Raw genomic sequence first — 21,483 nt, 5'->3', positions numbered from 1 at the left:
GCAGTAAATTTCAAAGTAGAATGCATTTTCAGTCAACCGCTCGCTGATGACTAAAGAGAAAAAATCACAATAATGCACAACTGAGCACTTATAGGGAATAATGAGTAACAAAATAAATCAAGGGCAAATTTCAGTAATAATCTATAAATAACGGAATTTCCAATACTATTAGTAAGCTCCGCAAGATATCATGATTTCCAGCACACAGAACGTACTCGATGACTTTGCATAATAAGGCATTCTGTGCTCACTTTTTTAAGTAATTCTGAAGAAAACCTGTGCAATCAAAAAGAGATTTTATGTATTCTGGTAGAGAAAAGCCATAAGAAAACAAATTTCGTTATAACTGAGAATGACTTCCAGAATAAATGAACAAAAAGAATACATAATTGATTAAAAATGAAAAAATTAAGATGTTCAGCAGTTGAGGTCCATCACATTGCCACTGCATCTACAAGCCTTTCAGATTCAAACAACACATAAGCGCAATAAGGAAATTTGGGGCCTCTGGCTATTAAGGAAACCCGGCATTGTTATTGTATCTACAAGCCAAAACCAAACAGAAGAGCCTGTGAACATAAGACCTAGACTGTAAGACTATTCAATTGGAATTAATCAAGTGATGGGGAGTTTGCAATTCCTATTCTTCGGTAGGGCAAGAGTGCCATAAATAAAACTAAGATCCAATTTATCGTTCATCTTAGATTGGAGAGTGCAATTGAAGTAAATATGTTGAATCAATTATTGATTCCGGTATGTACAATATAGAACACAAGGCACTCATAAGTCAGCACATAGGAAATATCAAACTTTCTCTTATACATGCATATGAACAAATAGTGAACTAAAATTAAGTGGAAATTCACGAGAAACAAGTTTAGATTGTGCATTATAGTGTCTATATCCATGTCAATTCCATCTTGGGGACCGATTCTCAAAATGGAGAATCAGTCTGCTTCACTAAACTAGACCAGATTTCTGAGAGGTTGGTTCAACCGACAGATACGGCCCTTGAAACACTAGGTAAAACTAACTGTATACCCTACGCCTGGTGTGGTTTGTGGGCTTTAAAGGCTTGAGATCATGTAAAAGACATTTATAGTGGATTATACACTTCAGTGGAAGTGTGTATTGTTTGATTGACCAAGGGTTAGGCGGTCTATGGCCCTAATCATGTCCAAAACCCTTACCCTGAGCATGTGGCATTGAAAAGAGTTTACAGAGGGTCATCTCTCGTTGAGGTCGAAGAGATACCCGGGATAGTTTGTAGGTCAAGAGAGTTGTGTGGTCTCCTGTGTGCGGAAGTAGGCCTATAAGAGCAAGGGCTAAATCTTCAACAAACTTCCACATGACGTGTACATATAACAGTCGTATTACCAGGAAACAATCCTAAAATGGGCTACGTGTACATGTGCATAGAGATAGACCCCCTGCATTATAGTGATAAGTGTTTGACTTGCTCTTAAAGGGATGACTATAATCTGCATTCCAAGAATGTGGTTCTGATGTTTGTTGGCCAGCTTTGATGAGCCAATCATGAACCCCTGCATGAGACTATGGGTCATGAGTTTTGTTGGGTTGGTTTAAGAAAATTGTGGATCGCAGCCACTGAATCGGGTGGAGTACCCTTATAGTCACTTGGTTTTGACCCATTAATACCAATGTAGTTTAAGATATTTTATTTTTGGTATCAAATTTGGTTATGCAGATTTTAGAATTTTTTTAGAATTTTTTATATTATTTCTTCTGTAATTTCCTTGAAAACGGGTATTATCGAAATTATATGAGTATGAAGGGCACATGGAGCCCTTGGATCCAACCCCACATATGTGCCACACACCCCACGGTGGGGCGTGGGGCCCGAATGGGCTACCCATAAGGTGGCACACCCCACATCTTTATTCTTTTAGTTCTTGTTTTAATTAAATTGTTTTTTAGTATGGTTAGCTCGATATGCTTTTAAAAAAATAAAAGGGAAGATTATATGGGCCTATTTTTGTGGAAGTTAGTTGACCAAAAGATATTATTTTGACTTCTGACAATTAGAGATAAATTAAGAAGCTCTAGAAGGTTTTTGAATTTGTTACTCCCAATTAAACTAGAAGTGGATATGGGTCAAATATTAAAAAGATAAAATTCCTAATGTGCCTCCCAAAATCATGATGGCTGATATGTAGAATGGATGACTCTAATTTCTTCTCTTGCCTAATTTCCTAATTTACTATTGGTCAAAGTGAATCATTGGATAGGTATACTTAGGGGGGTCTTGAGGCCTCTATTGGGAGTTGTACTCCCTCTCATTACATATAATTTTGGAGCCACTCTCTCTCCTCCACACCCTAATACGCTTCTTCCTCTCTCTCTCATCTCTATGCTGCCCATCTCTCTCCTCCCTCTCAACATTAGTGGCACACAACCCAGAGACAAATTAAATGGGGTGGCACGTTTAACCCAAATTAGGGTTTCGTGGAGAAAGGACTAGTCTAACCCCAGTAAAAGGCAGGTGCCTTTTTTTTTTTAGGTCAGCTTGATTTATTTTAGGACAAACTTCAAGAGTTCAAACCCTCTCTCATGCTAAGTAGGATGTGCCTAAGGTTCATTTCAAAGGTTTAAGCTTCCATGAGTTGAACACTATCGAGTAATCAAGTAGATGGCTAGTTAATTGACTCCAAAAAGAACCTATATGACCCTTTAATCATGGACACTCTATAGAGAACTTTTATGGCCGTTTTCTATAGACATCCACTCCATCCAACCTACAAGCTTACTGTTTGACTTTGGTAAAAAAAAGAACCACTGAAAATCTCAGTGTCTTCATAGCATGTTTTCCTTTACCAAAGGGCATAAAACAGTTCTTCAATAAAGAAAATAGACATTTTGTGAACTTGTTCTAGCTTCACAAGAAAGTCACAATTCTGGCTGAAAGGAACACTTCAAGCAGTGTCCCCCCTTTCAAATTACATGTTATAAATGAACACAGGTACGGAACACAAATAAATCTACATAAAGATAATCATACACGAATGTACATATGGATCTCCATAAATGAGTGCATGAGAAGATAGACAAAAACATATAATGTCAATAAGCGTCCATATTTTCCTGTGAACCAGAGGAAGAATTAGAGATAAAACAGGTCAAGGTGAACTTTCAAGATTAATATGACGATAATCAAAACCTATTTATATGAATTATCTGCCTCTCTAGAAGAACTTACCTCCGAACAAAACTTACCTCCGAAAGACTGTATTATTTAGCTCAATATTTTGTTTAAATTGAAGAGTAGATGGTAGATCCAATGCACTATATCTTTCAAAAATACTTCTGTCCTAAAACCACAATGCACAAATGAAACCCAAGATAGATTAGAAACAAGTTTTACATTATGTGAACAACCATTCAAATGTATGAACTTATATGAAGAAGTATTTGGTTTGAAGTAAGGAGAAAGTTTATATAAGGTTGCAATCTTAAAATGTAGAATTAAGGTGTACCTCAAAAGTCCATCATAAAAGGTTGTTTTGATGTTGGAAAACCCTCTAATTGATCATCTCGACATCTAGATGTATGAATATGAAAAGAAAAGAAGATTTCAAGTCCGAGAAATAGTGTATCTTGCAACACATTATCTGGACATCCATTTTCAAGATTTTTATGTGTTTATAGATCTACTTATTTGAACAATTTTTAGAGTTTAAAGTTTTATAATTAAATATGAAAATAGACTCTCAAGCCATCCTAAGATTATTTATACCAAAATTACATTTATGATAAAATTTAGAGGTGCTCCTTAATGGATTGTTTAAGTTTGCAACCTTATTGAAAACACACCCTTGAAGTAATCTTCATTATACATAAAAAGCTACAAGCTTATGAAGATAACATTTACATGAACACTAGGGGCCCCAATAGATATAGAATGAAATAATAATTTTGATTCATCAATAAAGAAGAGTAACTCCTACGAAAGCAATCAAGTTGCATTGGTAAGATCTGGCCACCCTTATTGGACAAAGGGCAATGGTTTACCATTTTTACAGAAAGTAAGTGTGACCGAATCAAATTCATTGTATCTCTACATTTATTAGATCATTGGCTCATAATTAATTATTTATTTATTTAGCAAGACAGAAACATCAATTTTACCTGGCTGACAATTATGCTTATTAACTCAAAGTTTAAGCAAATTGCTACCAAAGGAAAGTGATCACCAGCATCATTTCTCTCCAACACATGCTGCATAAGCACAAAAGCTCTTCATTTAGAGGGGGATATGCATGCTAACTAGAAAATATACGATTAAGATAGTTCTACAACAAGCAAGAGGCAAATTATACTTGGAGGTCAGGAATACTAGAGGAAGCATAATGAAGGGGGCATCAAGCAATGTTCATGAAAAGGTCAATGTTTCTTACGCCAATGGGAACAGTCTTATACACGCACAATCTTTCTTGTTTTTATGATGCAATCCCTTTAGTTTAATCTCAAATAAACTTGGACTATCCTTTCTAATTCACCATTGTTGTTGTCAAGAAAATAAAAATAAAAAATAAATTAAAGATAGAACCAAAACATAAATGACACATATTATAACCAGAAACAAAGTTTGTACGAATGCCTAAAATTTGTACATCATGTCATATAAGGTATGAAAAGAAAATTTACCATTTATTCATCACTTTCTTGCCCAATAACAGATTAAACATTGTCTACTTTTGTAGCACTTTTTACATACAGCACAAGTGAAATTGAGTGATATTTTCAACAGATCTACAGACTAAGTTAGCAGCCCCCACGAAACATTTACAAATACCAAGGAAAAATATAATGCATGGGGCATGTGGCTTGTAATAATGTGAGCACAAAATACATGTGACTATAATTAATGTTTAAAAACTCGACCGAGTTACTTGGCCTCAGCAAGTTGCTGAGGTGAGTTCACTCATACAAACCCGAGTACATGGGAACATGTCCTTGGGCAAGTACTGTATGAAACAGGGCAAGTAGTTTACAGACTCACTCAAGCACTGTAGATGAAAAAACTCAAGAATCGAGATTCCTATGTTTTGGGAATTGGGATCCCAATAGATTAAAAGCGGGCAAGTAATTATCAAAGAACAAGTTCCATATGGGGCAAAGGTTCGAGGTCCTAGTGTATTTTAACCATGAATCCCTTAGTAGTAGAATCGATATATTGAGCAATGCATAGCCAGGGTTCCCTTAGTATTGGATTCAAGATCCTCGACTACCCTAAATAAGGGTTCCCCTGTTGGAATTGGTGTATTGAATGCCCTCAATTACAGTTCCCCACAAGAATTGGAATCCAGGTCATCGAGTGCCCTTAATTGGAGTTCTGTAAGTACAAGAGTTGAGGTTTACTGGAGTTTCTACATCAAATAAAGAAAGTAAAATTATTTTATTTATTAATAATTAATTTAAAAATGAGAAATTCATTTTGAGTTCTACACATTAACAATGACCACAAGTAGAGCTTCTAGACATTCATCCTAATGTTAAGTAGAGTTTCTAGAAACTCATCCTTGTTGAATAAAAAAATTACAATTTACATATTAATGTTTTAAATAATGTCTGAAAGATTCCAAGCATTCCATTATATTTTTGCAACCATTCTACAACAAGGGAATAATAAAGTTTATCTTGAACCCAAAACTTGTTAAAGCAGGTTAGCATGGTCCACTAGGAAATTCATGTTTGGATTCCAAATATTATTTTGGATCAGTATTACTGAAAATTGGAAGCAAGATTCCAAGTCGAAGGAATCACGGTTTAGTGCACCTATGAACCATGGGATTCGATATTGTGGAATCTGGACTCCAAACAACTCAGTTGGAGATTCCTAAATTTAAAGAACCTGATTCTATGAAGATTCGTTTGTCAAAGGGCCAAAACGAGATTCCAAACCGGATTCATCACCCGAGGTGAAAGATTCCTATAACTATGGTATTATCAATTGTTATTGTATTATTGGCAGTATTCATGCGTTTTGTTGCAGTTTTTGTTGCATTTTAGCAAAAACAAATATTGGTTATACCTTTTCTCAATTTCCTTGTACTCAACGATACATTTTAATCATTAGAGTGTTACAAATTTTAGTTTTGGCGTTTTATATAATGTTATAACATTGATAATATCGGTTTCATATAATTATATATGCATTTAGCTCGCTTTCTTTATGTTGGAAGTAAAAATTTTATCTCAAAATAACAAGCATTTCAAAGCCATCGATTTTTTTTATGCATACTCAATGGTTTGTTAAAACTCAATTTCGGGAATTACATTTTTTTTCTATTGCTGTTGCATCTAGGACCTATTATTCGCATTTAAGAATTCTTCTTCGAGTAAAAGGAACTAATTTTTGGCTAATGTGATCTTTGTTCTGTAATATGGACTATTTGTACTGCATCTAGGATCTGTTTTTGGGTAGAAGAAACCAAGTTTTTTAATAATATGAATTACCTCTTTTTATGTTATTCTATATTGCTTCTTAACTAATATATTTTGCTAGTAGGAAATAATTTATTATAGTCGGATATATCCTTTACAAAATCATAGAACTACTTTGCTTTGCACTTAGGGACTATTTTGGTACTATTGTTTTATTAGGAAGAACTTTGCCCTAATAGAAATATATTTGCTATAATAATTAAATGGGTGAGTTGTTTAATCATTTATGCAACTTGCTTCTATGGGTTTAGAAGATGATGGGAAAAGATCCAGCATGGGAGTAGGAGGAGAAATTGACTAAGAAGGGGAAGGGATGGGTGAGGTATAATTTTAGTGAGAGGGATATGACAAGTAGAATTAACCACCAAAACCATCATCACACAAAAATCAGGAGTGATGTCCAGACATGTAGGAAGGGGCAAACGGCATTTAAAGAGCATATTCAGAAATCATTAGAGATAGCAAAGGAGAGAAGGTCCAAAGGCTGAGGGTGATTGAGTGAATACTATGCACTTAATAGAGAGGATGAGGATGTGGAGTTTTTGGCCCAAATGGAGCAGGCAAGGAGGGCCAATCTAGCAGAAATGTATGAACCACATAATAGACAGATGCAGATTGATGATATGTATGCTAAATGAGCGGGAGTCTCTATTTAAAGTTATGGTTCTTTCTGTTGTACCCTAAGAACTTATTTGTCTTTTCCCTTAAGGCCATTATTCTAGGATTGTAAAATTAATACTATACATAATGGAAGAGGGACATGTGAGTGTTAGAAACCCAACGCAATGTGAGACTCTCTTTTTCTCTGCCTTAACCTCTTTTTTCCTCTCAGGATATTCTTCTCCCTCATTCTCTTTCTCCTCTTTTTCTCCTTGATTGCTACTATACATTTTGATTTGGTATCAGAGCAAGAAGACTTCAACATTTTTTTTGAAACCCTAATGATGTGATCTGACAATGTACAAGCAGAAGCCCTAAACCTGAAAAATAGGTATGGAATGTAAAACTGTGATTCCACAGTTGCTTTCTAATCTTATTCAAGTTCTTGATAATGGGTTAAAAACCTAGATCTAGTTGGGATGATTCGATCATGTTTAAGTTCATTATCCCTTAAATGTGTGGCAACCCTTGTCTTTGAATTGTGAGACTCATTCATTATCGAGATCTCATGTATGGAAGGTCTTGGATGTGGAAGGGAATTTGAATGGCTGCTTATGTTGATCAACATGTTTTCTTGGTGTGTACGACTTGTTTCGTCGTCGACATGTCCAGCATTAGTTATTTAAAGCTCTCTTCTATCAGCTCTAGTACTCCACGGGGAGCCTCCCATACAGGCATCTATGAGGATAACCCCATACTGCAGATTACGACTATCAAACTTGATGGGACAAATGATTTAAAGTGGTCACAGCCTACTAAAATATTCATTGGTGGAAGGGGGAAATTCGGGTACATCAATGACAAGATTATTGAACAAAAACAAATCCCTAACATGAGAAGTGGGAAACTGAGAACCTGATCATAATGTCTTAGTTATTACACTCCATGCAACCATCAATTAGTAAGGGCTTCTTGTTCCTTCGGACTGTGTGAGAGTTTGGGTCTCAGTATACAAAACTTACTCCTCAAGCAAAATTGTGGCTCAAGTGTACCAACTGAGAGAGGAAATTTCTTGCCTTCGAGAAGGGGAGATTCTCTTACTACATATTTCTCCTTATTATATAGCATGTAGGAGAAGTTGGCCCACTATTAATTGTTTAAACCAGCTTGTAAGGAAGAGGGGAGAAATACAAGCAGCTTCCAGAACAAAATCATATGTTTTAGTCCTTATAAGGATTGCACCCTAACTTTTAGTTAGCTTGGGTTCAAATACTCAATTGGGATGCTCTTTCATCGCTCAACCAAGCATATTCCTTTGTATGAAGTGAGGAGAGTAGACAAAGTGCCATGCATCCGGCTCAAGTAATTGATCGTTCTACCCTTGCCTCAACCTCATTAACTCCTAAGAACAATAAGGGCATGGGCCTCAAAAATTTCGAAAATGGAGTCCCAATCAAGGAGAAAAGTAAGTTACAATGTGATCATTATGGGATAAATGGTCATATTAAAGAAACTTGTTAGGATCTAGTTTTGTGGCCTTTAAAGGCTGTGAGAGCATGTAAATAAGAATTATAGTAGATTATACACTTTAATGGGAGTGTGTCCATTAGTTAACTCACCTAGGTTTAGGTGGGCTATAATCCTAGTCATTTCCAAAACCCGTACCCCTGGCATATAGAACTACCGAAAATGGTTTCCAAAAGGTCATCCCTTGTTGAGGTTGGAAAGATACCCAAGAATGGTTTGTAGGTCAGGAGCACTTTGTGGTCTCCTATATGCGGATGTAGGCTTGTCATAGCGACGGTTAATCCCCAACAAATTTCTTCACAACATGTGTACATGAAAGTTGCATTTCAAGGAAACAACTCTGAAAAGGGATATGTATACATGTGCATGGAGAGTCCCCTTACACCATAGTGATATGTGTCTGACTTGCTCTTAAGGGGGAGAACCTCTAATCTGCATTCTGGAACTGTAGTTCCACTATTTATTGGCTAACTTTGACGAGCCAATCATGAGCCCCTGCATGAGACTATAGCTCATGGTTCCTGTCGGCCTGGTTTGAGAAGATAGTCGAGGATCACAATTGCTAAATCAGGAGGAGTGCCTTAATGGTAACTTTTCTTAACCAATTAGTACCAGTCCACTTCATAATATATTGTTTTCAGTGTAGTGTCATGACAGTAATTTCTTAACCCATTACTAGATCAGGTTTTAAAATCATTTTTAGTATGTAAAAACCTTAAAATAGCATTTCTTAAATTTTGGAACTGTGGAAGTAGAGTGGAACACGTGGGGGCCTTTGTATCCAGCCCACTTGCGTGCCACACCACATGGATAGGGCGTTAAACCCATGCGGCCCACACTTCACATATGGAGGTGGCACACCCCCCTACTCTCATTTTTTTGTTTTAAAAGATAAATAGAAGGTGTTTTTCTTGGTTGGTTAGAAAATATTTTGAAAAAAATTGTCTTCATTCTGTGGGAGTTAATTTTTTAATAGATCTTTGACGAAAGTTTTTTATTTTTTCTCTAAATTCCTACAATCTTAAGATATATGGGAATTTTAAAAGATTTAAGTTTAAATTGGTTTTATCCTCGTTATATGTGGTTAAATATCCAGGGGATAAGTTTCCTAAATTCCTCCTTAGATCAGGATGGTTGATTTCATGGGACGGATGGCTTAGATTTAATCCTCTCACCTCACATATTCTACAAAATCCTATTAGTCATGATGAATCACAATTATGGATAGGCATATCTAGGGCACTTGAGGCCCATATGAGGGGACCCTTTTTTTCCAACACAATTGTTTTCTAGCCTCTCTATCTATTCCTTCTCTCTCCTCTACTCCCTCGGTTTCTCTCTATCTCTCTCTCTTCTCTCTAGGTGGTACGCTGCACCCATAAGTTTCTAGGGGTGGCACGCACCACCCTTTAGATAGAGAGAAAGGAGGAACACCCAGCCCTACTCTAGGATAAGGGAAGGTACCACACAATAGCATGCCCCAAAGGTCCAAAACGAGGCTTGAAACCCCAATTTATGCCCTCAAACCCATAGATTTGTGAGGTATTGCCAAAGAAAGCTTCCCAATCCAGAAAATTCAGCAAGGCTAATAAGATCAGAGTGCTCCACCGATCAGAAAATTCAATCATGGATTGTGTCTATTCCTTTGACAGTAAAAAGAAAAATCCTAGGTTGTATTTAGGGTTTTATTTCTTGTTTACAGCAGTGTTATGTAGCACTTGTAATTGGAATCCAGCACATAGCCACTTCTTTCAACTTCAATAGTCCAGGAAAGTTTAGTGCTCAGAATGCTTCATCCATTAGGGGTCAGCTATTGTTAGTATTGATCAACCCTTACCCAATACAATCTAGCCTCTAAGTTCTGAGCCAAAGGAGATGATATCAATTCTTAAAGTGGAGATTTAGACCCTTTGCCTGTTGTTCGCTCAATTCGATGACCCATCCACCAGTACTACTTCATCTTTTACAGACTCAAGTATTCATGCTTCAATTTTCATCATGTCTCTTACTCCGTCTGGACAATCCTAGATTATTGATTCTGGAGCCCCAAATCACATGACTAATATGTCTTCCTTCTTTTCTTCTAATTCCCTTTGTTACGGGAGGGAAAAAGTTCAGATTGCTAATGAATCATTTTTTTCTATCACTAGAAAAGGAACTATAAATATTTTTTTCTCAAATGTCATTGTCACCAATTCTTTGTTCGTCATGTTCCCAACTTTGTTACAAGCTTAATGTTTATCAGATGCATTACCAAGAGTACAAATTCTAGTGTAACCGCCATTCCTTCCCACTATATTTTTTAGTGTATGAATACAAGGAAGACGACTGGCAGTGGTCATGAAGATAGTGGCCTCTACATTCTAAATGCGGCAACAACTACTTCTCAAGTCCTTCAACCCGACACCAGTGTCAATACAACTTGGATTCAGCAGTGGCATTTCTAATTTGGTCATTTAGAAGTACCTTAGAAATTATTATCAATATCTTGGGGTCAATAATCCATGTATTGGGAAATTGCAGAGGATGTCGTGCATAGAATTTGATCTAGGTGGATGAAACGGAGATGCGCTTCCAAAGTCCTATGTGCTTCCAGAGTCTTATGTTCTTCCAGTGTCTTATGTGTTTATCGCATATGAAACTAAAAGGGAAGTCCTATAGGACGATTGCAAGACCAACCATGCTTTATGGGACAGAATATTAGACGGTCAAGAAACAACCCATAGCATGAGTGTAGTTGAAATGAGAATGGTCAGATGGGTGATTGTCTTTTCAGACGTCTTTCTTTGATTTATTTTTCATTTATTTTTCTTTTAATAATCCTCCTCATGATTACTCATGTTATCAAATGAGGATGGAGAGGTAGGGAATGCTAATGAAATATAGAAAGTAATGGAAAAGATGCTCACATCTAAAAAAGGGAGGTCAATTACTATTTCACATATGATCAAAGAAGCTCATGGTCAGGTAAACTCGACTTCATTGGAGTATGATGAAAATATCCATTCATTGGAACAAAATTTCTATTTCCCTGCTATGACATTGCTCATTCAGAAATGCAAAAAAAAATTCTCCCACCTCATGTCATGGTCTTCACATGAAAAGCTAACATCTCAAACAGAGTTAAACGAACTGCTGAGAAATAAGATGCATGACATATGAATAGCACCAAGTCTCATGCTAAAAAACAAGATGTATTATTAATTCACTGCAGGCCATGAAACAAATTAACACATTAACTTCCACAAATCAACAAATAACATCCAATGTTCAAAGTCGATCCAGGATGAATTGGTAAGTCTAATTATGTGTCAGAAAGGTGGATTAATCAAAATTTCAAAATAAACATTATAAAAGGAAAATGCATATTAGGTCAAAGCAAAGTAAATAGATGTCTATGTAAAAAAGAAAAAATAAAACAATTAAGGAGTAGGGCAAACTCAAATTTGAGGAAAACAAAAGACAAAAAAGAAATGGGGAGATGCCATAGGATTACCACCCCAAAGACAATATTGAAGTTGATTAGAAACAAGAAACAACGAAGGATAAAATTTAACAGGAATTATTTAAAGAATTAATATCCACACATAAGCGAATGATTAGACTCTGATATTAAAATATATAGAGTGGGACCTAATAAATCGTTGTAAGAAGAACTGAAATATTAAAAAGCTATAATATGACAATAAATTGCTGAAGATTAAACTAACTACTCTTCTCATAGCACATGAATGTGTAAAGTTACCTTGAAGATCATCTCAACTGTATCATAGTATAAACCTCGTTTACACCATCCTCCGGTTAAAAGCATACCATTGACCAAATTGAGTTTCTGTAAGGATAACATGTCAATTTGTTTGTAAACTTGTACTACTTCACAATGTATTTGGAAGTAGTTATAGCTAGATTTATGGTAGCGGACCCAAATAATATGAGAAGAGACCCTTGACGAAGATGATGATAGATTCAATAGATCTATAGTAAGAGAAGTCCTAGGATTGAATAAATGAACTGATTTTTTTTTTTTTTAACTATCGATAAAGGAAATGGGTTGTGTTAAGCAGGCAAGCAACATACTAAAACTTTCCATAAATCCCAAATCCAGTTATCTGCTTCCCTTGAGAGTGCAGAATGGCAGATCAAGACTCGTACTGCCAACTCCAAATAGTTTGGAAAAAGGCTATGATGATAATGATGATCTTTTTATTGGAACTATTCCAGCTCAAGATCATATATTATTTTGTGAGTATTTTCCAATTAAACCAAAAGATATATGTAAAGTATTAAATTGTTAATCTTTTATGGGTAAGTTGATAAATTTCCTTAGCAAAAACAGATATGGACTTTGAAGAGTTACCCTTGAATTTAAAGAAGAAAGGTAGGAGCATAAGAGTAAAATAAAATAAAAAAAGAAAAAGGTCTAGTTGCTGGACTTTCTTTTTCTAAATAAAAGGTTATTGGAACTCGAGAATTCTACAAAGCAACTCAAGATCGAGTTCATGATTGGATAGACAATAAACTAGATACCAACAGGAGTGACAAATATTCACCTTAAATTTTAGAATTAAGGCGCACCTCAAAAATCCATCGGAAAAGGCTATTTGATGTTGAAACGCCATCTAATTGATCATCTTCACATCAAGATGTATGGATTTGAAAAAATAAAAAATAAAAAGATTTCAAGTCCCAAAAATAGTACATCTTGCAAGAAATTATCTAGACCCCCCATTTTCAAGATTTTCATGTGTTTAAAGTTTAAAATTATATAATTAGAGATAAAAATAGATTATTGGGCTATCCTAAAAATTTCCAACACCAAAACTGCATCTTATGACAAATTTCAGAGATGCGCCTTACTTTGATTGTTTAAGGTTGCAGCTTTACGCAAACCTCAACCTTCTTTTAATCCTAGCTCAACCCTCCTCTTCTCTCCCTTGATTTGAAAGTAGCAAATGTGGGTGCTCTAATGTTTAAACGGGTTAATCAAGGGATTTTTTAAATTTTTTGATAAAATATCAATAAAATAGTCAAACAACCTCAAAACAATTTAATTTATGCTACTTATAAGAAACTATTTCAATTTATGCTCGTTATTTATTTTGTTTGAAAAATTATGCATGTTCCATGCCACTTTGAAACCTTGAACAAGTGAAGGTATTTTGATAATTTAACTATTTAATTTTCTCAAACGAAGTGACCAAAATAAACACCAAACTTGGAAAACATTTTTATTAACTAATCATGTTTGGGTGTTGCAACATATAACAAACACGTTAATTACATAAAAAAGTGGACCCAAATACAAAATGTCCTAGTCTGAAATAAGATTTTTTTAATTAGAAAAAATAAAACCCAATTTAAGCATGGAAATAAGGACAATTTGAGTAATTTCTAACATAATCATTGAAGAAGTACTCAAATAAAAGTGAATTTTACATTTAGAAACTAAATATTTCACACGGACGCAAGGCCCTTTTTCATAATTTTTAATTTTCTATTTTACAGGCAGTTGAGACATTATGTCTATATTTCTTTTTAAATTTTTTCCTTTTTGTTAGAAACCTGATGAAAACATTAGATGTCCAACCTGTTCTCTTTTTATAACTAGGACAGCCGGACATCTAATGTCCAAAAGCGCTCTTTCCTTTAGGCACGTTTGGTTCACGTGAAATTGTTTTCTAGAAAACATTTTCACATGAAAAGTAAGTGGCGTTCGAGCACAAAAGAGGGGTTCGAACGCCAATGGTGTAATTTCTTTGGTGAAATTGTGATGCCCACCTAAATAAAAAAACATTTCAGACATCCAATATCTAAACCGCTTTTTAATTAAAAAAAATTATCAAAATTTATCTGAACCACTTTTTCATTAGAAAATTATCAAAATTTATTAAAATTCACGCAAGAGATAAACTATCTAACATTTTACCCACTAAAAAAAAACCATCAAATTATATATGATCATAAATTGGAATAGTTCAGAATTGGTAAAATTTAGATAGTTGATATATTAAGAATATTTTGATAAATTTCCCATAAAAAACAAAACAAGTTGTTGGTCTGAACTGAGGGTGAAATGAGAAATAAAGAAACACCACAAAATGGGCACTAAGCAAATATCCGTAACTTGCTTGGGGCTTCTTTATTCCAATGTCTGATGTCTCTAGGAGATGCGGTAATTTTCCCAAAATTAAAAGATCTTTTAAAAATAATAGTAAAAGTATTTATTTAACGACCTCGTTGATGTGTTGTTGGCTTGGCCTTGGCACAATGGGATAGCCTTCAAACGCCTTGGTGGTCAAGCTTGGCTGCTCACCAAGGCCAAGTCCATTTTATAGACTTTTCGAGAAGGACATGGTTTCTATGCGACCAGCCTGACCATTGTAGAAATGCAGGCTTCGCAATAAATATTTTTTTTAAAATATAATTCGATCTTAACGTTTAGAGAATATATAATCTTTAAAATGGAGATCGTGAATATGAAAATAAAATAAAATTTTGAAAACTAAAACTAATAATTATATTAAAAAACATTTGGACCATCAGTTACAATTGTTTTTAGATGGACCACCTATTTGCATCCATCTTTTAGATAGATGCTTTATACTTCTGGACAATATATTGTAGAAATGCGGTCCAGCTCGCATGAAACAATTTTCCTTTAGAAAATATCCCAAACCATAAACTAGTTTCCTTTTTTACTTTTTTTAACCTGTTTTAACTTTTTAAAATTGCTCCAAGTTTCAATTTACTTCGAATAGAAATTTTTTTTTTTTTCAAAACTTCTTTTTTAAATAAATAAATTAGAACCAAAAGGCCCATGCTCGAGCCGAGTAACTCGCCCCAAGGGCGCAAGTACCCTGAAGACAGTCCTAGAACAGTGTGCTTTCCAGCCTATAAGGCATAAAAAGCAATGGTGGTGTATACAGTACATGGTACACCATAGGACAGACACAGATGAAGGGGGTACGTTAATTATATGACCATCCACCCTTCATAAGAGTATGCGTTAATATTCACCACCACTCTAAAACAAAATGTGGCCACAGTACAACTGCAACACATTATACATCAACAGTGCATCTTAAATTCCCCCGTACACCGCAGACCTACCACATGCTATTGGTAAGAGAAAAAAAAAAGGATGAATTTTCTATAAGGCTTAGGCTTTTTGGAAACAAAAAAAAAGCCTAGACGTAAATGCTTGTCTAGAAAGCACTTTCGGCAACAGAAATCTGCATGATGGATCAAAATCGATTTTCAAAACCAATAATAAATTTGAAACTCAAAAAAAAGAGATAGATCTTACGGATCTATAAACACCTAAATTTAGGGTGAAATGGATGATCTACATAATTTGTTATAATATACGATTTTTAGAGCTCAAAATAGTTTTCTTTTATTATAACTATATGTTCAAGCCGAGATGATCGATGTAACGGTTTTCCAATGCTTGAATTGTAATTTTTGATGAATCATGAGGTGATGCTTTATTTATTTTGATATGGCTGCAGCTCTATCAAATCATTTTCCGAAAAAAAAAAGAAAATGAGAATGAATTGCTATTGGCAGATATCGATATGCTATTGCCAATGGAACCCAGCCCTGGGCCGGGATGGGTAACCTAGATCGGGTCCAGGTAACGCAGCCCAGGTCAGGTATGTCCTGGCCATAGTTAGCAAGTCGGGGACTATCAATAAATCGGCTTACAATAAAATCGGGAAAAAATTGTTTTTATTTTAAAAAATTGGATAAAATGGATCGGCAAAAATATTTTATGTAAAGATAGCGCCAATATATCGGACTAGGCTCAAAAAATCAGAGTAAAAAATTTGGATAAGTTAAATACTTTAGCAAATATCACACCTACTTAAGTACACCCAAAAATAAAACAATTTTTTTATCAATAAATACTTTAACTATATGGTATAGCTACTTTAACTATGGTTAATGATTAGGGTATAGCTAAACTATGAAATAGCTACTTTATAGTTTATATAGGTCCTCTCATTCTATCTCTTCGAGAAAGAAGCCTTGTTAAAGGGGATCGCAGGCTTTGTTAAAATAGGGGCTCAATAACAACGTAGCATCGATCACCAGCTCCAGACCATGAATTAGCGACTTCAAGGAATAAAGCAAAGCCAGCAACAAATGGATACTGAAGTAATCACATAAATCTGGTTTTTGCATCTATATGATTTTATTTACTCTGCATCTATATGATTTTCTTCACACAATAATATTCTTTACACAATGTTTTGCAAGTAAACAGTATTTTTTTTGCACAATAACTATCAGTTGGAGACCATGAATCAGCGACTTCAAGGAATAGAGCAAAGCAAGCAACAAATGGCAACTGAAATAATCACATAAATCTGGTTTTTGCATCTATATGATTTCATTTACTCTGCATCTATATGATTTTCTTCACACAATAATTTCTTTTACACAATGATTTGCAAGTAAACAATATTTTCTTTGCACAATAACTACCTGCTCCAGACCATGCATCAGCGACTTCAAGGAATAGAGCAAAGTCAGCAACAAATGGCGACTGAAACAATCTAATAAATCTGGTTTTTACATCTATATGATTTTCTTTACTCTGCATTTATATGATTTTTTTCATACAATAATTTCCTTTACACAATGATTTGCAAGTAAACAGTATTTTCTTTACATAATAACTACTGAAATTTGCATCGACATGTTTAAATTAAAAAGAAAAAAAAAATATCATACCTTCAATCTGAAAATGCGGTTGTGAAGAAGAAAAAGAACATAGCATAAACCCTAAGATAATAAACCCTAAATCCTAACAATACATAAATCCATTTGAGATAAATTTTTTATGTGGAAATAATGTTTTTTTAGAAATTACACATATTAGGAAAAAAGTTGTTTCTCCTTAAAAAATATTACAAGTAAAAAAAAAATTTATTTTTTTGGTCCCTTTTTTTTGTTCTTCATAAAACCACGTTTTTAAAGGTATTATGAAAATAACACGTTGTCAAAACACGGCGTTTAAAACGTTTTTAAAAAAAGCTCCGATTTTTTGAAAAAGTCGACGATTAGTTGTGGATTTGCTAACTATGGTCCTGGCTAGGCCAAAAACCTGTTAGAAAAATAAAATATAAAAGATCTCAAAATATATGACAATTATGTTTAAAATAAAATTAAACAAAACACATCTAAATGTGGTTAAAATATTAGTGAAAAAATAATTTTGAATAATCAATTTGTGACCAGGAATATTTTAGAAATAATCCAAAAAAGAAAAAAATACATAAAAATAAGTATTCATAGTTAAAACACTCTCCAAAAACACTTACCAATCAATTTGTGACTAGATATTTTAGAAATAATCTAAAAAATAATAAAATATAAAAATAAGTTAAAATACTTTCCAATGTTTGCCAAAATATTAGAAAAACATAAAAAACACACTAAAATAATATCTTATTTTTTTCAATTTTAAACCTTTTTTTCCTTTTTTTTTCAAAAATCCCCAGCTTGACTACCAACATCGGGTCCTCCAATGAGTCGGTCCGGATCATTGTTAGCAAATCAGCAACTAATAATCCAGACTTTTTCAAAAAATCGGAGTTGTTTTTAAAAACGTTTTAAACGCTGTTTTCTTTTAAAGTTCATCAAAAAACACTTTTTTCGTAATACCGTTAAAAACTTGTTTTTACGAAGAATGAAGAAAAGACCAAAGAAACGCTTATTTTTATTTTTTTACTTGTAAAATTTTTTAGAAAGAGAAAACTTTTTCTAAATATGTGTAATTTCTAAAAAAAACATATTATTGCTACAAAAACATACGAAAATGAAAATTTTTATCCCAATGGATTCATGTATTGTTAGGATTTAGGTTTATTATCTTAGGTTTTATACTATGTTCTTCTTTTTCATTTACAAATTGAAGGTACGATTTTTTTTTTTTTTTCTTTTTAATTTAAACTTATCGATGCAGATTTAAGTAGTTATTGAATAAAGAAAACATTATTTACTTACAAATCATTGTGTAAAGAAAATTATTGTATGAAAAAAATCATATAGATGCGGAATAAAAAAAAAATCATATAGACGCAAAAACCAGATTTATATGATTATATCAATAGTCATTTCTTACTCACTTTCCTCCATTATTTAAAGTCACTTATTTATGCCCAATGCTATGTTGTTGGCCGTTGTTGAGCAAATGCCCTTATTCCCCTATTTTATCAAGCCTTGCGATCCCTTTTAACAAGCCTGAGATCTTCTTTAACAAGCCCTGCTAAACAGGATCGTGTATATAAATTATAAAGTAAGTATATCATAGTTACCTATATCCTAATCATTAATCATAGTTAAAGTAGTTATACATAGATAAAGTATTTAGTGATAAAAAAACTCGTGTCTTTTATTTGGGTGCACTTAAGTAGGTATGATATTTGTAAAGCATTTAACTTGTTCGATTTTTTTATTCCGATTTTTTGAGTTTAGTCCCGGCGATATCTTTATCTAAAGTAGTTTTGCCTATCCGAATTTTTTATTTGATTTTTTGATCCGATTTTTAAAATAAAAATACTTTTTTTTTTATTTTATTGGAAGCCAATTTACTAATAGCTCCCGACTTACTGACTATGGTCGGGATAACCCTGCAGGGTCGACCCGGCGGGTTTTGCCATCAATGATTACCACCCAAAATAGGCGTGAGAAAAAACTGGGTGCTTGTGTTAAAATGATGGTCATTAAAAGCAATGCCATAAACAATAAATTATCAGAAAATAAAATGTTTTTCTTTTAGTTTTTAAAAGCAATGCCATGAACAATCAATTATCAGAAAATAAAATGTTTTACTGTTAGAGCCCATCCCTACCTCTAAAAGGACCTCACGGCGCTCGTTGTAAATGAGGGGAATCACACGAGCACCTGCCGCCTCACAAAACTTGACATATGACGCCGCGATATAGGACACATGCGAACCGTTCATCAGCCTTCCGCTCGCACCGTCGCCGGGATGTGTCAGGATTCCGATCACAGGCTGATAATACAGCGCCGGATCCGGCGCCGGACAACTCTGAATTTCGGCAGATTTGGCGGAGACTTCTGCCGGAATTTCACCATCAGAATCGGAGGGGAGGAGAAGGCACTGTGCGTTTGCGTTGATAGCCGTTCGATTTGAGGAAGAAAAGAGGAGATTGACGCAGAGGAAGTTCCATAAGTCAGAGGATGAGAGCCTTAAGCACCCATTATCGTGCTGCATGATTTTGGTTTGTTGATCTCGGGGTAGTAATGGACGGCGGATATTTGAGGCGTCAGCCATTCTCTGTAGAATCGACGGTTGCGAAGGAGGCTGATTAGGCCCTTTCTTTCTCCTGTTGCACAGGTCGAGGGCTCTGTGCAAGAGGCACTTTGAGACTTGAAAACATTATGGTTTTGCCGCTGGGTTTTATTTTCCCTTTTATTTGTGACTTATCGGACATTTGGTTGGTGAAAAGAAAACTGGTGGGATAGTATTTTGCCATAAAATGGTGCACCTTGTATCAAAACAAAACACCACCTCAACCCATAAGGAAGTACTTCTCGGGTTTTATTTTGACCCACTAATTCACTATATATTATTTATATTATAATATTTATATTTATTTAATATATAAATTCTATTTAAGCAATATTTAATATGTAATATAAACACAATATTTTATATTAAACAGTATATTAGTTTATATTGCACTATATTATATAACATATTAGTAAAATATAATATATAATATTAGTATAAAATAACATTATATAATATTTATTGTATTACTTTATAATATAATATAATATATGAACTATTATATAATATGTATTTATTATATTATTTATAATATATAATATTTTCCAATTAGTTGGAAAAAAGTTTTAACGATGATCTAAGGTTGAGAATTTACCAGGTTTGGATTCGAAACCCAAATTTCAGACCTTATCCGTATCCTAGTACAGATCCAAGATCATGTCGGACCCAGATCCAAAATTTGAATCCAAGTAGTACTTCGAACAAGATCTGAGTATAGGTGGATCTAATCCAAATCTGACAGAATTATTTAAACACTATATGTTATTTTTTATATATACATATACATTACATAGTATTTTTTGTTATGTATTATGTTACATTAAATAGATATAAAATAATATAGAAATTTTTTTTTTTGGATCCAGATCTGGATCCAAATCCCTTATAATACTTTTTAGATATAGATCGAAATATCCTAGATCCAGATCTAGATCTGAGTCCCATGCACACCTTTTCAGATCCGAATCCAAATCCCGTGGATTCAAACCCGATCCGACCATTACGATGATAATATAAATAAAATATTGAAATGGGACCCACACTACCTGAAAACAATTTGTTCCGGACTTATTCCCATCCCTATTGGGAGTCCAAATTGGAAATTGCTGGATTTTAAAATACCGGCGGACTTATTCCCACCCTTATTGGGAGTCCAAATTGGAAATTGCTGGATTTTAAGATACCGGGTTTATCTATGATGCATACAAAACCATTGTAGTCTTGGAATCAGTAGTCATGATCATACCATTTGTGGCAGATACCCATATAATGGTATCCGATACGGGCCAGGATGCAATTCATTCGTGCAGATGGTGGGCCACGCGTGAAGTGCATGTGACCTCACGGGCCCAATAAAATAAATATTCATATTTCCAGGTCCAACCGGTGACACATCATTTTTTTAAGGTTAAAATAATTCCTATTTTCATCACAACAGCAATAATAGACGGGTGCAGGTAGCATACGAATGCATCCGTAGCGGTAGAGGTAAGGTGAACCCTCAAATTTTATCATGGTGTCTAATTTTGATGTAAAATGTTCTTAAGATCATCTCAAAATCTATT

The 21,483-nt window shown here is 34.2% G+C and overlaps 1 protein-coding gene across 18 annotated transcripts in view; it reads right to left on the bottom strand.

The window, feature by feature from the left end:
• Positions 1–20,181, bottom strand: part of LOC18426350 (gamma-glutamyl hydrolase 2) — a 37,552-nt gene extending 17,371 nt beyond the window's left edge. For 7 of the 18 annotated variants that reach the window (XR_016054563.1, XR_002279617.2, XR_016054583.1 and 4 more), the window contains exons 1-5: positions 19,454–20,181; positions 12,338–12,424; positions 4,147–4,236; positions 3,235–3,329; positions 216–276 (exon numbers count right to left, since the gene is read on the bottom strand). Coding sequence is in view for 10 of the 18 variants with exons in the window: in XM_088865335.1 (XP_088721461.1) it covers positions 216–276; positions 3,235–3,329; positions 4,147–4,236; positions 12,338–12,424; positions 19,454–19,900 (780 nt within the window). In the remaining 8 variants the exon portion in view is untranslated. Of the gene's footprint in view, positions 1–215; positions 277–3,217; positions 3,330–4,146; positions 4,237–12,337; positions 12,425–17,331; positions 18,292–19,453 lie in introns of those variants that run through there. The other 11 variants (XR_016054593.1, XM_088865343.1, XM_020662434.2 and 8 more) reach the window with 6 other exon arrangements.
• Positions 20,182–21,483: the final 1,302 nt, after the last annotated feature.

Source organism: Amborella trichopoda, chromosome 1 (genome assembly GCF_054954075.1).
Source record: "Amborella trichopoda isolate Santa Cruz 75 chromosome 1, AtrichopodaSantaCruz75HAP2 v2.0, whole genome shotgun sequence".
NCBI classification, from domain to species: domain Eukaryota; kingdom Viridiplantae; phylum Streptophyta; class Magnoliopsida; order Amborellales; family Amborellaceae; genus Amborella; species Amborella trichopoda.
This window is presented reverse-complemented; position numbering and strand designations above follow the sequence as displayed.